The 13,654-nt window shown below is 34.6% G+C and overlaps 1 protein-coding gene and 1 non-coding gene across 2 annotated transcripts; both read right to left on the bottom strand.

Annotated features, from left to right (window-relative positions):
- Positions 1–2,980: 2,980 nt before the first annotated feature.
- LOC101244115 (probable serine/threonine-protein phosphatase 2A regulatory subunit B'' subunit TON2) lies at positions 2,981–13,433 on the bottom strand. Its single transcript, XM_004229160.5, has 12 exons — positions 12,877–13,433; positions 12,156–12,247; positions 11,992–12,054; positions 11,628–11,726; positions 10,562–10,720; positions 9,662–9,733; positions 9,393–9,525; positions 9,125–9,189; positions 7,944–8,019; positions 7,002–7,103; positions 4,294–4,486; positions 2,981–3,549 (listed from the first exon to the last, which is right to left on the bottom strand). The coding sequence occupies exons 1-12, from the start codon at positions 13,016–13,018 to the stop codon at positions 3,309–3,311; spliced, it is 1,437 nt and encodes a 478-aa protein (XP_004229208.1). The 5' UTR covers positions 13,019–13,433; the 3' UTR covers positions 2,981–3,308.
- On the bottom strand, positions 4,044–4,161 carry LOC112940805 (small nucleolar RNA snoR104). The gene has a single exon (XR_003245070.1). It is a non-coding gene; the product is annotated as a small nucleolar RNA snoR104 (small nucleolar RNA).
- Positions 13,434–13,654: the final 221 nt, after the last annotated feature.

Below are 13,654 nucleotides of genomic sequence, written 5' to 3'. Positions count from 1 at the left end.
TGGTCCATAGCAAGATATGATATTTGAGCTCCATATCTATTTGTATGGTAATATATTAATATAGTAAAATTGAAGTAGATATACGTATTTTATGTTATGTGACATAATATACGTAGGACATCACGTAAGACATAAAATCATATAAGATGGCACGTGGAATGAATGTGTTTAATTATTTAATTTTATAAAAGTGTAAGTGGTTTATTGTGCACACCCAAAGTTAAAGGATATAAATATCAGTAGAAGCCAAGTTAAATAACATATTTATGTATTATGTCTATGTCATTTAAGTATATCCTCTTTCATTAGGGTTCTCCATCATCAAATGTCATGTGCAAGGGCGGACCTAGCTAGAGTACGTTGAAGGGTTCACTCGAATTCTCTCGGCAAAAAGTTACGTTGTATATTAGTGGTATTTTTAGAATATTTATGTTTATAATATTGATTTTTCTCCATCATCAAATGTCATGTGCAAGGGCGAACCTAGCTAGAGTATGTTGAGGGGTTCACTCGAATCATCTCAGCAAAAAATTACGTTGTATATTGATGATATTTTTAGAATTTTTATGTTTATATATTGATTTTGAACCTCCTGAATATAAAATTAGAGGTTGACTTAGTGATTTAGGGGTTCAAACCACTTTTTTTTTCCAAATTCCCTTGATGCAAATTTTAAATCCGCCACCGATCATGTGTTGTGTGAGATTGATGTTCATTTTGGACGGTCATAGTAAAAAAAAAAAATTAGATTTGAAGTGCTTAAGTAGTATGAAAGTATTTTCATAAGAATATATAGTATATTGAACTATCGTAAGTAACAAATAAAGTTATATTTTAACCACGTAAATAATTTTTTAAAAGAAAATTAGTATAACAAACAATAAAATTGGACCTTTTTACAATTTTTCCAAATATTAAACGCACAGTTGGACGTAAAGTTGTCGGCAGCAAGTGTATCTCACCCACTTTCATAAGCTTAAATTTTTTTTATAATATATAGTTGAATAATTAGAAATTGTACATTATTTACATGTTGTTTCCACTGAAATGACAAAAGAATAATATATAAGTTGTTACAATGATATTGATTTAGAATTCTGAATTTGTCTCTAACTGAGCCAATCAATAATTGTTTTATAATAAGTAAACAATAATTTGTTTACACAAATAGACATTTAAATTTATATATAGTTGAACAAGGAAACACATTGCCACTTAGGACGCACGTGTCTATTGTTTTTAATTTTTATTCAAGTTTAAGTCATTTTTATTTGTACATATTCAAAATTGAACGAAATATATATCAACTAAGATCAAGTTAAATGACGTATTATGTATTAAATGAGTTGTGGTATAGTATATATATAATATAGGTGTACACACACATTTCATGTAAATAATTTGTAGATATATGGATTATTAGCTATCAATTCAATTGATGAACTAGGTAGAGTTGTGTGTGTGTGTGTGTCACTGGCTAAGAAACTAGGTGGTCATAAAGAGGAGAAACAGTTAGATGTGTCTCTGGTGAAGAGGATAATAGGCCAGACATATATAAAAATAATCTTAAAAGAGATGTGTTGTTGTTTTCATTCATTTTTTAATTTTCCACTTACTGTCAAGAGCTCGTATTAGAGTCTCGATTAAATTCGAATAGTGTACTGTAAGATCTTTTTGAAAGTGACGCTCTCAATAAGATTTTTTTCATTTTCAAGAATTCTAATTAAAAATGAAACAGTCTCATCAGTGTACCTAAGTTGGTACAGTTGCTTTTAATATGCTGTCAGTGTCTAGTAGGGATTCTCCATTGTTCAATATGTAAATGCAGGTATTTCATAATAAAAAAAAACATTATGTTATGCTATGTACAATTGAATGCAATTGGTTACCAACTCTAGTGGTCCTAATTCCCATTTGCTTCTTTCACTCTCAAAGAAAAATGTACACCCATTATTTCGTTTTAATTTGTTTATCTGATTTTATCGTTATACAAAGATTAAAAACACTAGTAATCTTATTGCTTTAAACTAACAAATACATTACATGTACCAAAGATGTCTTTAAATTTTGTAATCTTATATATATACCTTGTGAGAAGTTGAATTCAGATTTTCTTAAACGAACTGAAAAGGAAAATACGACAAATAAATTTGAACGAGGGAGTACTATTTTGGTGTTTGTTATGGGTCGTTGTTTACTTGTTTATTTCTTTCTTTTTCTATTTCGTCTCTTCTTCATTACAATAGATTTGTTTTTTCCTTTTTAATTTTTTGGGGGATCTAATACCTCTCTTATTTATCTATAAACAAACTATACATTAATCTTAAACAAGTGAGAGGAAATATCTCCTTATATTCCATTTTAATCATTTCAATATTGCTAAATAATTTGTCTTTCAAGGCAATGAATGTATCATGTGCTATGCAGGACAAAGTTATATTCATCACTAATATACAGTGTGGATAAATAAATTCTTTTGTTTTACTATGACTTTTATTTAGAAGAAATCATTTAAGAAATGAAAACTTGAAAAGGGGTCACCAAGTACTGCTATGATAACAATGATGGTGAAGCCAGCTAGTAAATTTCTTAGGAATATTCAGTGGAGAAAAATGAAGATATGAACACAAGATTTTTAAATAGGAGAACAAGATGAACGGAGATTACATGTACCTCAACTTATTCCACAAGATACCCTTCACGTAACTATATCCACCAAGGCTAAACAGATGGAAAATCACCCAATGCTTCGTCCCTATTGAAATTTGAATCAAAGACCTGATGATGTTCAACTCTCTTCATTGACCACTAAGTCACCCCGCTTCTTTTTTTTTCTGTTCTGCTAGCATAACATCATCTCTTGCACACTTGAAAGATTTTACAATGGTTTTAACTTCAGTTTCTCACAGTAAAACAGTTTTATACTGATAAAACTCAACAAGTACATGAAAAGGATAATATACTTGGCCAAAAGAAGAGATGATACAAGATCAGGAAAACCTGACATAGCTTTTACATTACAAGACTTATATAAAACAAGCTCAAATTTGTAGGGGTATCCCAGTTAATCAAGCAACAGCACCTTCGATTCGATTTCAGGAATCTCTCAGGTACACAAGATTTCAAACATACAGCTTCTGGAGGTTTGTTCAGCATCCAAGAAGGCTACCTTAAATGACAGCATTGTTAACCACATTCCATTCACACGACCAAGAAAAGCCAAATACTCTACATACACAGGATAATCTATTCTGAAAACTAGGATCTGATGTTAGTGCAATTACAGATGATTGGCTCTTAAAAATCCTTCATCCTTCTTCTTGGGGTTCTTCCTCTTCCTGTAGAAGATTTTCTCTGTTGTCATGGGCCCAGAAACCACGCACATCTATAAGCATGCTTGCAACAGTGCCACCTTGTTTGCATGATAGCAAATCAGCCAGTGATATCCTCAAAGAGTCAGACGGCTTCACCATATCCCATATTTCATCCCTTACATCCTCGATGCATAGTTCATAGTTCCCTCCTTCAATCCATTTTTGATGGACATCTCTGTTTTTAAAATAAAGGACATTTCATATCAGAAACGAATCACTATAGTGGAATGCTCAGCGATAAAAGAATAAATTTGACTTTGGATATAAATACTAATCCCTATCTGAGATGATGTATAATGTTTATTGGACTGGGAAAATGTGAACCTTAATCATTTTTGGTGTTTGGTTGGACATAAGTTGTTGCAAGAAGGTGGGCAATGTTTCCATTTTACCAAAATATATTCTTCAGTTCTAAACAACCAAATACAAAAATATATCATTAGAAGGAAAACATGTTGCATCCTACCAAATAGGTCTTAATCTAGACACTGGAAAAAATTCTGGTGACCAACACCAAGATGGTCAACTCAAAACCCCCTACCCTTTCATGAGCTTTAGTTTTCTTGTCCACATTCTATTTGGCGTACAAGGGAGAGATAAATGGTACATATAGTGTATAGAATCAAATAGTGCATTTCAGCCTATTGAATGTATGGTAATTCAATAAACTGATGTATCTGGTTATTTGAGACTTGCAGCACTATCTCACGAACCACAAGCAGGAAACCCCAGAAACTCTTTCTAGGAAGTCTGAATCAGGATACATCTCAACTTTTGTGTGATCCCTTCTTTCACTTCCATATTTCAAGTTTTCTTTTGCCAATATGGAATACAAATACAAAACAGCAATGCACCACTAACTAGACAGGTGGAGAAAATTTCCTCAAAGCAAGAAAATACAACTTTGTGTTCCTTTAACCTGAATAGTGTGTGAATATCCGCTGTAGTTAAGAAACCCCTTCCTTGGAGATCAAGACACCTGAACAAATATGTAAGACCCTCCGGGGCATCCTTGTTTTCCAGGGCTAGAACGAAGTCAAGGAAACTTTCAAAATCCATTTCACGGGCATTGCCGCCTCCAATTTTTCCACGTCGAACATGCTCATCAAAAACTAGTAATAACAAACCAAAAGAAGTTAACAACAAACATACGGATTCAATCCTTGTAATATATAAAAGCAATAGGAGGTTCAAACATAGAACACCAGAGGACTTCTGACTGTACAGATGAGCAATGCAAATTGGAATAAGATAACAGTAAGGAGCAAACATTATGAGAAGTATTATTACTAACAGCAAGGCGAAGAGCTTTCTCTGTTAGTCCACTGCATCATGTTACTAACAGCAAGGCAAGGTTGAAAAGTAACATGATCGGGCTGAAGTTCATTTAGAATGATCGCATTATTTCCTCAAGAGGAAGGCAAGATTATTTTAGGTGCATTCAAATGGAACATTTCAGGAATATCTATCTTAAAAGTGCCAGAATCACTTAATATTCACAAGATGAGTGGTGATGCAGGTCTGTTTTGTCTAGAGTCTAGGCTGTAGATACTGTAAACATGACCTATAGAGGGATAGATTGCCGCAGTAAAGTGGGCAACTATATTGATGATGAAGGTAATGTTGGTAGTGTTTAGATTACATATTGATCTCTTTTTAAATAAGATAGAACACTTCCAAATGTTATTTTTAATCCTTTATATAGGCAATCACAGAACTTCGATGACGGCAGCAAACAAACCTACCAGTAGTGCCCATGGGGTATATGAGAACACCATCAATTTCTTGACCAGTGCTAATACTGTCTCTTAATATTGAGAATATTTTGGAGATATGTACTCAATATCCAGCAAAAAGACCCTTGACAATGGTGCCAGATTGGAGTTCCATGACAGCAGCAACTGGCAAGGAACTTCCTTGGTGAAACAGATCATCCATCCAGGAGCCTTTGCCCCTTTGCCCACTGCCCTATGATGGTGGTGTCAGATCGGACTACCATGTAATGCTGGCAATGGATAAAAAATCCAAGTATCCCTCTGTCCCATCCAATTAAATGTGGGTTGGACAATCTATGTATTTGATTTATTTATATCAGACCAAATATGAATAAGCCCATAATATCCGCTTTAAAAATGGGATAAACCATGAGTCAAAATGGACAATAACCTACCAAAACACTTCCAAGTCTCCCTAGAAATCCTTGTCGCAAGATGCCTGGAGTGACAGAAACTTGGCAGAAGTTCTTCAATTCCTGAAGTCCTTGTTTCATTCAATGAGTTCATTCCCATTTTCCATGTTTCTATGCAGTTACATCATATATCTTCTTCTTCTTTTCTAAACTGAAGTTACATCATACATGTTTTCTTCATATTGATTGTCTTCACTCTAATTTTCATTCAAATTATCTACAGAGACATTTAGATCCCTTTATATGACATAGACAACCAATTTTCTATTCAAAGGAAGATGATAAATTAAGTTGCGAACAACTGCTAATTTCTATCGAATATTACTCTGAACCACTTCTAATAGTTACTTCTATATTATTTCACAGATCACAATAAACAAGAAACAGAACATGTTTAGAAATGAGATTAGTTTGGCAGTTCCAATTTATGGCTAGTCTCCTATTTGTTAGCTTCTTTTTTTCTGTTAATAAGAGTTTATTGGGTAGCACACCATATTGCTCCAGTTTCATGTTTGGTTATTTTATCAGCTATATTTTAGCTTATCGCAAATTGGAGACAACAAGCTCTCTTTACTTTAGGAGTCCCGTTTGGATAGGCTTATTTTAAGTGTTTTTGAGTATTTGGATAAATTTAAAAGTGCTTGGCTAAAATGATAAAACAAGTCAAAGCCATAAGCTAGAAATTCTAACTTATGACTTTTGGTTTATAAGCCAAAACCAAAAGCCATTCCAAACATGCTCTTACTACTGAAATTTTACGTTTAGTATTATCTACTGAAGATCAGTATTTGGTTAAATCATTCAATTGATGGTGCTATAATGTCTGTAGTTGGATAAGTACGTGCGGAAGGGAGATCTATACGAACAAAGCAAGAAAGAAAACAATGGTGAAGATACAACAACATATAATGGGAGGCTAGGAACTCTCCGAATAACCACAATATTTAAAAATATGGACCATATTAAATATGAACGGGTCAAATATTTTATTCGTCTTTATTAACCAGTTTCAATCCATCTGACCGCTCATTTGCCAGCACTATCACCGTCGATAAGAAATTGGTTAGGAAATCCCTTGGTGAGACAGCTCACCATCGTGGAATCAATGCCCACCAGTGAGGAGTGAGGACTGGCCCCAGTATCAAAAGAAGTGATGTGGCTAAATCCCTACCTAGTTTAGACTGGAGAGCAATTATAAAGCAAATTCCTAAGTTTAGTGTCAGATAGGTGAATAGACACACTGTTGTCTATCTTGGACAGCAAAGTTTCAATGTGAACTGCAGGAGTGGCTACTACAGGACAGCTTCGAGCAATAATTGCAGAAATGAAAGAAATGACTAGAAAAGAGACCACAGCTGCACTGGACCACACATCTGAAACATCCCATAGATCCTCAAAAAGATACATTGAATGGTACATAAGCAGACACTCTGTTTTACCTCTTTCAATGAAGATATCTGTTAGTGTACCATCCGCATATTCCCTTAGCTCCTGCTTGCTCAATGTTCCATTCATATCTTTATCAAGAGCAAGAAACATGTCTGCATAATTCACGTAAGCATATTGATCATAAATCAAGGACGAAAGAAGAGGACCAGTACCCAGAAAAATAAAAAAATAAAACCAACAAAACAGCAGAGAGAGAAAGACGGTGGAGGAAAAGGACAATAAGAAGAAAAAGAAGGGAAAGGTGGAAACTGTAGAGAAAAGCAGGGGATAACAAGAAAGACGTGTGAACGTAACCACAATAGAAATTGGGATATTGTGCTTTCCACAACAAACACATAACCAAATTTGTTGTAATTTTACTACCTATTTTCTCTGTTGTATGCCGTTTGTATTAGAATTTTCACCAGCTCATGTATGACAGCTACAACCAATCTTGTAATGTATGACCAAGTATTGAGAAAATCGGAAGCACTAGACTGGCAACCATTGTTTCCTATCACCGTAGTACATAAGAGAACATATTTTTTGTAGCCAGGATAACCATTTATACACCTTACAATTCTGTACTTGCTAGACATACATACTATGTGGAACTACACTCATTCAAAGTAGGAACAATGTAACAGAGCTTGTAAACTAGCAGATAAAATGGTCTGGGAGTCTGGGAACCTTGAAACTAAAACAAAAACATACTGCAACCAAGGCTCACAGTACAACTGGTAAGAGTACCGCACAATAGGTGTGGGTTTGATTCTCACAATCCCCTTCCCCTCCTGTTCCCAAATCCCCAAGCTAATAACATACTGCAAGCTCAATTCCCAATGATTGAGCGGAACCTCAAAGACAGTTCCAACAAAAGCTGGGTAGAAGGAAAGCAGTAAACAAAGCATGACATGGATCTGCTTCGAAATTAAGATATTCAAAGCACTTACCACAAATCCTCTGTGCAGAAGTCAAGGAAAACCAGTTTTCAGCTTGCTCTGTGTCAGTAACTTCCTCCTCAGTTTCCTAGTAGAACAAAAAATATGAACATGTCAACCACAAAGTAAAAGGAAACTAACGCAGTGGCAGATTCTTATTTATAAAATAAATATGGAAACTATAAAAGTACACATATATGCTTCTCCAGCAGAATCTAATGAATGTTTTCCGGGTGATAGTTTGTAAAAGTTGGTGACCTTCACAAAACCCTATGCAAATAACTTTGATAAGATTATACAAAATAAATTAATAATGACCTCGGATCATTTCTTTTGTGTTTCAAAGTTCTGGGAACAGCTAAATTACCAGATTTTACTAGTCAACCCACAACAAATAACTTTGATAAGATTATGCAAAATAATAACCTGGGATCATTTCTTGTATGTGTTTCAAAGTTCTGGGAACAGTTGAATAACCAGATTTTACTTGTCAACCCACAATTTTAAAGCAATAATACTTAGCAAAATACTAGGGTTGCAAAAGATATCGGAAGTTGATAAAACTACTTTGAGATATAAAAGTTCCTTCAAGTATTTCACCTAGTCCCAAAATATAGCTAAAATAATGATAATCTGACAATAGCTCCTTGAAAAACATTTCTGAACTTCAATTGGATTGATTACGCAGAGAATAAGCAATATGACAGGTCTGAATCTCCCATTCTGTCAGCTTTAAGTCCATCCTTTTACATTCTAATTAAGAAGGTCCACAAATTCAAATTATGTTACCACATTATTGCATTCCTCCAGTGAGTCAAATTACTCAACTGAAGCTAAAACATGGCATCTGGAATACTAAAGCCTTCTTCATCCCCAACCCCTCAAATTCCCCTATTAGGTGCCTTCTAAAAGAAAAGGAAACTGCAGTAAATGAGGGAAGAAAGTTTGATTATAAGTAATCCACACCTTAAATTTTGCTGAGTGCTACATGTAAGAAGTTAAATCAAGGATCATTTAAATGAAGGACTATGAGCATTTCCTTTAGGATTGAGAACAAGACGCAACTAAAACTGTCGCACAAAAAATGACAGGTGAATTGCCATACACTTGAGAGAACTTGTGTAATATTTATCTATAGCTCTTAAAGCAAGCTTAATTCCATAACGTAGCAGTAGACAGCAACAAGAAGTTACCTGGTGAAGTTCCATCAACTCTTGGAGACAGTTGCTAAGTAAAATCTTTTTTATGCATGCCTTACCTGTTGGGGTCAACATTGCACTTTTCAAGCTAAATTAAGGTAATAACTGCATAAAAAGACTTCATCTAGCAGCCCAATATAAAGGCAATGAACATCTAATGGGTTGGGGACGTAAAGCAAGAACATATGTTATTAGAAAAATTATCGATTTGCTGAATCAAAAAAAAGCAGGAGTACCACATACGACAGCTGGCAACACAAACCTCGCCTATGGGGATCACAAAAGAAGAAAAATTTGTGTGCAGCTATACGGCAATACATTTGGACAAAAGCTGCTGGCATGTCTCGAAGCTGTGCTAGGTTAGGAATCAGGCCCCGTATATAGGCTTCCATTTCCTGTTTGACCCCAAAAAAAGTGCTTATGTGAATTCAATTAGTCTAAGTGAGCTGATTATACAAAGATAATAACTGCACAAGGCAAAAAAGCAATTAAGTATAAAACATTGGAGTTGAGAATAGTGAAGAACCATACATGGGGTTGAAGGAAACCATCAGAGTCTTCATCAAGCTCACTCATGTCAATTCGGGCTTGAGTAAGTGAAACCTAAAAAGCAGAGAAAAATCATATTACATAGGCAAAAAATCTCACACAGAAAGCTTAATACTTTCTCCTAATTTATGTTTAGATGATATTAACTCTCCTTTAGAGTAAACCATCAATTCTTTCAGAGAACTGAGGACTACTAATCATCAAGTTCCAAAAAATAACAGTACCAAATGACCAACTTTCTCAAAATTGAAAATATGGAAGGAACAACAGGATTTTTGGCCACCAACATCACAGTGACCATTACATCTAGCAAGATAAACCTTCACTAGAAAATCATGGCCAAGTAGCTTGCCTGCAGGAAGCTTTCAGAATCTCTCTTTTAACTACAAAAACTTCCAATAACTTACGCATTACAAAATTCTACAGAAAAGAAACGCCACACTATTGGATGAACTTTTTGTTTCAACAGAAATTCCTCTTTAAAATAAGTCTAAGTAGAAATACAGTAAGATCTGCAAACAACTTATTAACTCAATTATAGAATTGGAGGACGGCTAATTCATGGTGCCTCCAGTTTTTTTCCCAAATAAATAGAGTTTATTTATGCAGTTCAGAGGGGTGCAATCCTGTAAGAAAAAATTCACGATCTCTTCTCAAGTGCTGAATCATATTTAAATTTTTCCTTTCTTTAGTTCCTTCACATTTTCTTTCTTTTTCTTTAGGAAGATCCATGAAAAAGACAATGACTGCACATGATGTGATTTGATCATTCCAACAAGTTTATGTCAGGGACAGGGAACGAAATCTGAATGCATCAAACACTGTTGAGGAAAGAAAAATACAACAAAAAGGACTTTGTAGGTAAGGGTTGATTATACTCACTGTACGCATCACATATAGGTAAAATGGCAGGATGGCAATCCTCCCTGATTCATCCTTCTCAAACTTCATGAAATTTGAAGGACTGAAAAAGCGGCGACATTTAGGCCCTATTTGTTCTGTACATACAGAGGCAATGTGGCAAAAGTCTTCATAATTCATCTAAACAACACAATAAATAACTTCCTCAGCATTTCATGCTTACAAGTGTAACAAGAAACCAAAGACTTGCTACATGTAATAATGATATAACAACAATAATAGATCAAGAAACTTTTTGTCTGCTTTTTTCAGGTGGCACAAAACAATGTATATGGTTAATTGCTCAAATACACAAGTAACAAAGGAAGTGCAACCGACATAAATGAGAATCAGTTGTAGATATAGTCGAGCAATTAGATACCTTTAAAAGAATATCGACAAGGAGCAAATTAAATGAATATCTAAATAATGAAGAATACACCATAAGCACTTAATACCTGTTTCACCCACATTTTCAGGTTAATTATTAGCTGATCCCAAAGTAAATGGGATGTAGGATTCAAGAGACTGGAGTGATTAGGTATTTCATCCATTTGGCCGAAAAACGAAATGATGACTCTAAAATTGCCCGTTCTACCACTTGCCGAATTATAGGCTCAAACTCTAAGTTCACCAAACAAAATCTGCTGACAGTACTCTGAATGATGCACCTATGTGCCCGTGTAGGTGCCTTTTGGCAACCCCAGTTTAGACATTTGCAAATAAAGGAGACTGTATGGAGAACCTGAATATGCTACAATATTTATCAACATTACTCCATTATGAACCTAAAATTAACACAAGGAAACTATGATTGAGGCTAACCAGTTTCATTAAAATTATGGTAGTTTACCAATCACTTATACAAAAGAAAGGAGAGGGAAGACAACATAAAGCTGGAGCGAGTGCAAAATATCTCTGTCCTTATGTACGCAAGTTTTAGTGTGTGCGCACACACAAGACAAGAGAGAAGAGCCTCCCAAAGAGTATCTCACTTGATGCTGGCTATTGAAATTGACACTGCAGGAAAATAAAGTTAAGGTCTAACCTTTTCTGCACCAGTTGCATCATCTATCACACAGTTTTCTCTTAGGCATACCCACATAGCATCCAAATCATCAGCATTCAGCAAAAGGTCAGATTGTTTCTGAACAAATAAAAGTAGTTGATTAACCTCGTCTTTTTTCACAAAAATGAGCTATAACAGTAACAACAATCCCAGTGACACTGTTTTAGAAAAATAGGTAAAAAAATACATCAATAATTCAATATCAACATGATGGCCATCAACCAGAACCTTCTGGAAATAACAGAGGGAAGCTCCTTGGCCATGAGCAGTGGAAGACTGGACCTAAATGCTCAAGGCTTTTCAACTAGTAACCATATGCAAACCAGGAAAAGGGTATTAATACCTTTAAAAATCGGTATTTTGCCAACCTCTGAACCCTATGACTGATAGATCCCTCTTCAGGTTTCTATAAGAAAGAAAAAAAATGATAGAAGTATTAAGGATGAGAATAGGAATGAGGTTGGAACAACATAACTAACACTATCTTATTAGAATGAAGTGTAATACCTTCTTATAAAAGCTAGGAATTGTGCCAGCTTCAGCACTCTTTTGTTGCTTCTCCTTAAAAATATCTAGCAATATTCTTTTTGTTTCAAGCTCTGCATGAAAACAAGGATATAGTCAAACGACTCAGACTGCACATAGATTCATTATTTACAAATGCAGCAACAAACTTGCATATAAATAGAAGTTCTAAACCAAACCAAAACATAAGAAAAAGAAAGTTTTTACACAGAAAACGTTTGAATAGCTCATCTAAACTAATGTAGGAGGGGAAAAACTAAACAAACAAATTAGCTTTGAGAATTGCTATGCAAATAGAAACCAAATTATCAATTTGAAAACATTGGGCACGAGTGCACAACAGTCTCCCACTTGAATTCTAGATAGACCTTTTGTTCAATAGAAAGCAAGTAAAATACGAGACACAGTTCTTTGCCACAAACGGCACGAAATGCATGATAATATGGAAGAAGCTCATCCACAGTTGTATACACCAACAATAAGAGACACATCTTGATCCCAAACTATTCGAGCTGTACAAATCGTCTACACCTAACTTTATCCATTTCTTCAGCTCTTTATAGGCTAATTTCAACAAGTATATGAACAAAAATAAAGATTAAAAAAAACTGGAAACAAGATAACAAGTTCTGGTACACCACACGAATCTATGCAAACAGAAACTACTCAAAAAAGAGTAAATTCAGTCAGGAAAAATACTAACCCATTAGGGCTTCAGACCCGAGACCCGCACCGGATCCGATGTATCTTCGGAGGTTTCGAACCCAAAGCATTGAGGATGGCGGGGGAATCTTTCGTTGCGCCGTAGCGTCAGGACCTTCTCCATCGCTTGAGCCACTGTACATTGCTTGAGCTTCTTCTTCTTTAACAACCCACCAAATTCCCAAAAGAGAAAACGAAAAAAAGATGATCTTTAACTGGAGAAATTTCTCAAATGAGGTTTGATTTGGATGAGTTTCAAGCCCTAGAAATGTACATCACAACAGTGAACAAAGCAGAAGCTTATAGATTCGTTGCTCTGTGGAGCTCGATCCGTTGAGTCCACAGGGAGCGTGGCTATGAAGAAGAACACAAGTCGGAGGAGAACAAACGGGAAACTATAGAGTTGTATGTTTGGATATTCAGAAAAAATAATCCTCTCATATTTTTATTCTCAACTAATGAAAATTCTCTTTACTAAGGCTAAAACTTTAGTATAATGAAAAAATATATTATAGTAAAGTAATTTTCGTGTTTCGTTACGAGATTAAACTATAAGCTTATATATATAATTATATTCATATTTTTGATACATATATTACATTAGTAATTTAACATTACAGAATTTATGAAATAGTACTCAAAATCTATCTGTCATTAGAAACTAAAATACTATATTATTTTACATACAAAATTATGTAGTAACAAACATTACTAATTTTGTAAAGGAAAATAAAAATTATTACTCCCTTCGTTTAAAAAAGAATGAACCAATTTCCTTT

The sequence above is a fragment of the Solanum lycopersicum genome, chromosome 1 (assembly GCF_036512215.1).
Source record: "Solanum lycopersicum chromosome 1, SLM_r2.1".
NCBI classification, from domain to species: domain Eukaryota; kingdom Viridiplantae; phylum Streptophyta; class Magnoliopsida; order Solanales; family Solanaceae; genus Solanum; species Solanum lycopersicum.
Note: the sequence above shows the minus strand (reverse complement) of the source record. Positions and strands in the feature narration are given on the sequence as shown.

Excerpts from the sequence above, each read along its gene's own strand:
- LOC101244115 (XM_004229160.5), bottom strand. The coding sequence starts at position 13,018 with ATGTACAGTGGCTCAAGCGATGGAGAAGGTCCTGACGCTACGGCGCAA. Across the intron at positions 9,734-10,561 it reads ACCTATATGTGATGCGTACA|GTTTCACTTACTCAAGCCCG; the intron begins GTGAGTATAATC and ends TCTGCTTTTTAG. Across the intron at positions 4,487-7,001 it reads AGATATCTTCATTGAAAGAG|TTTTTGATGAGCATGTTCGA; the intron begins GTAAAACAGAGT and ends TGTTATTACTAG.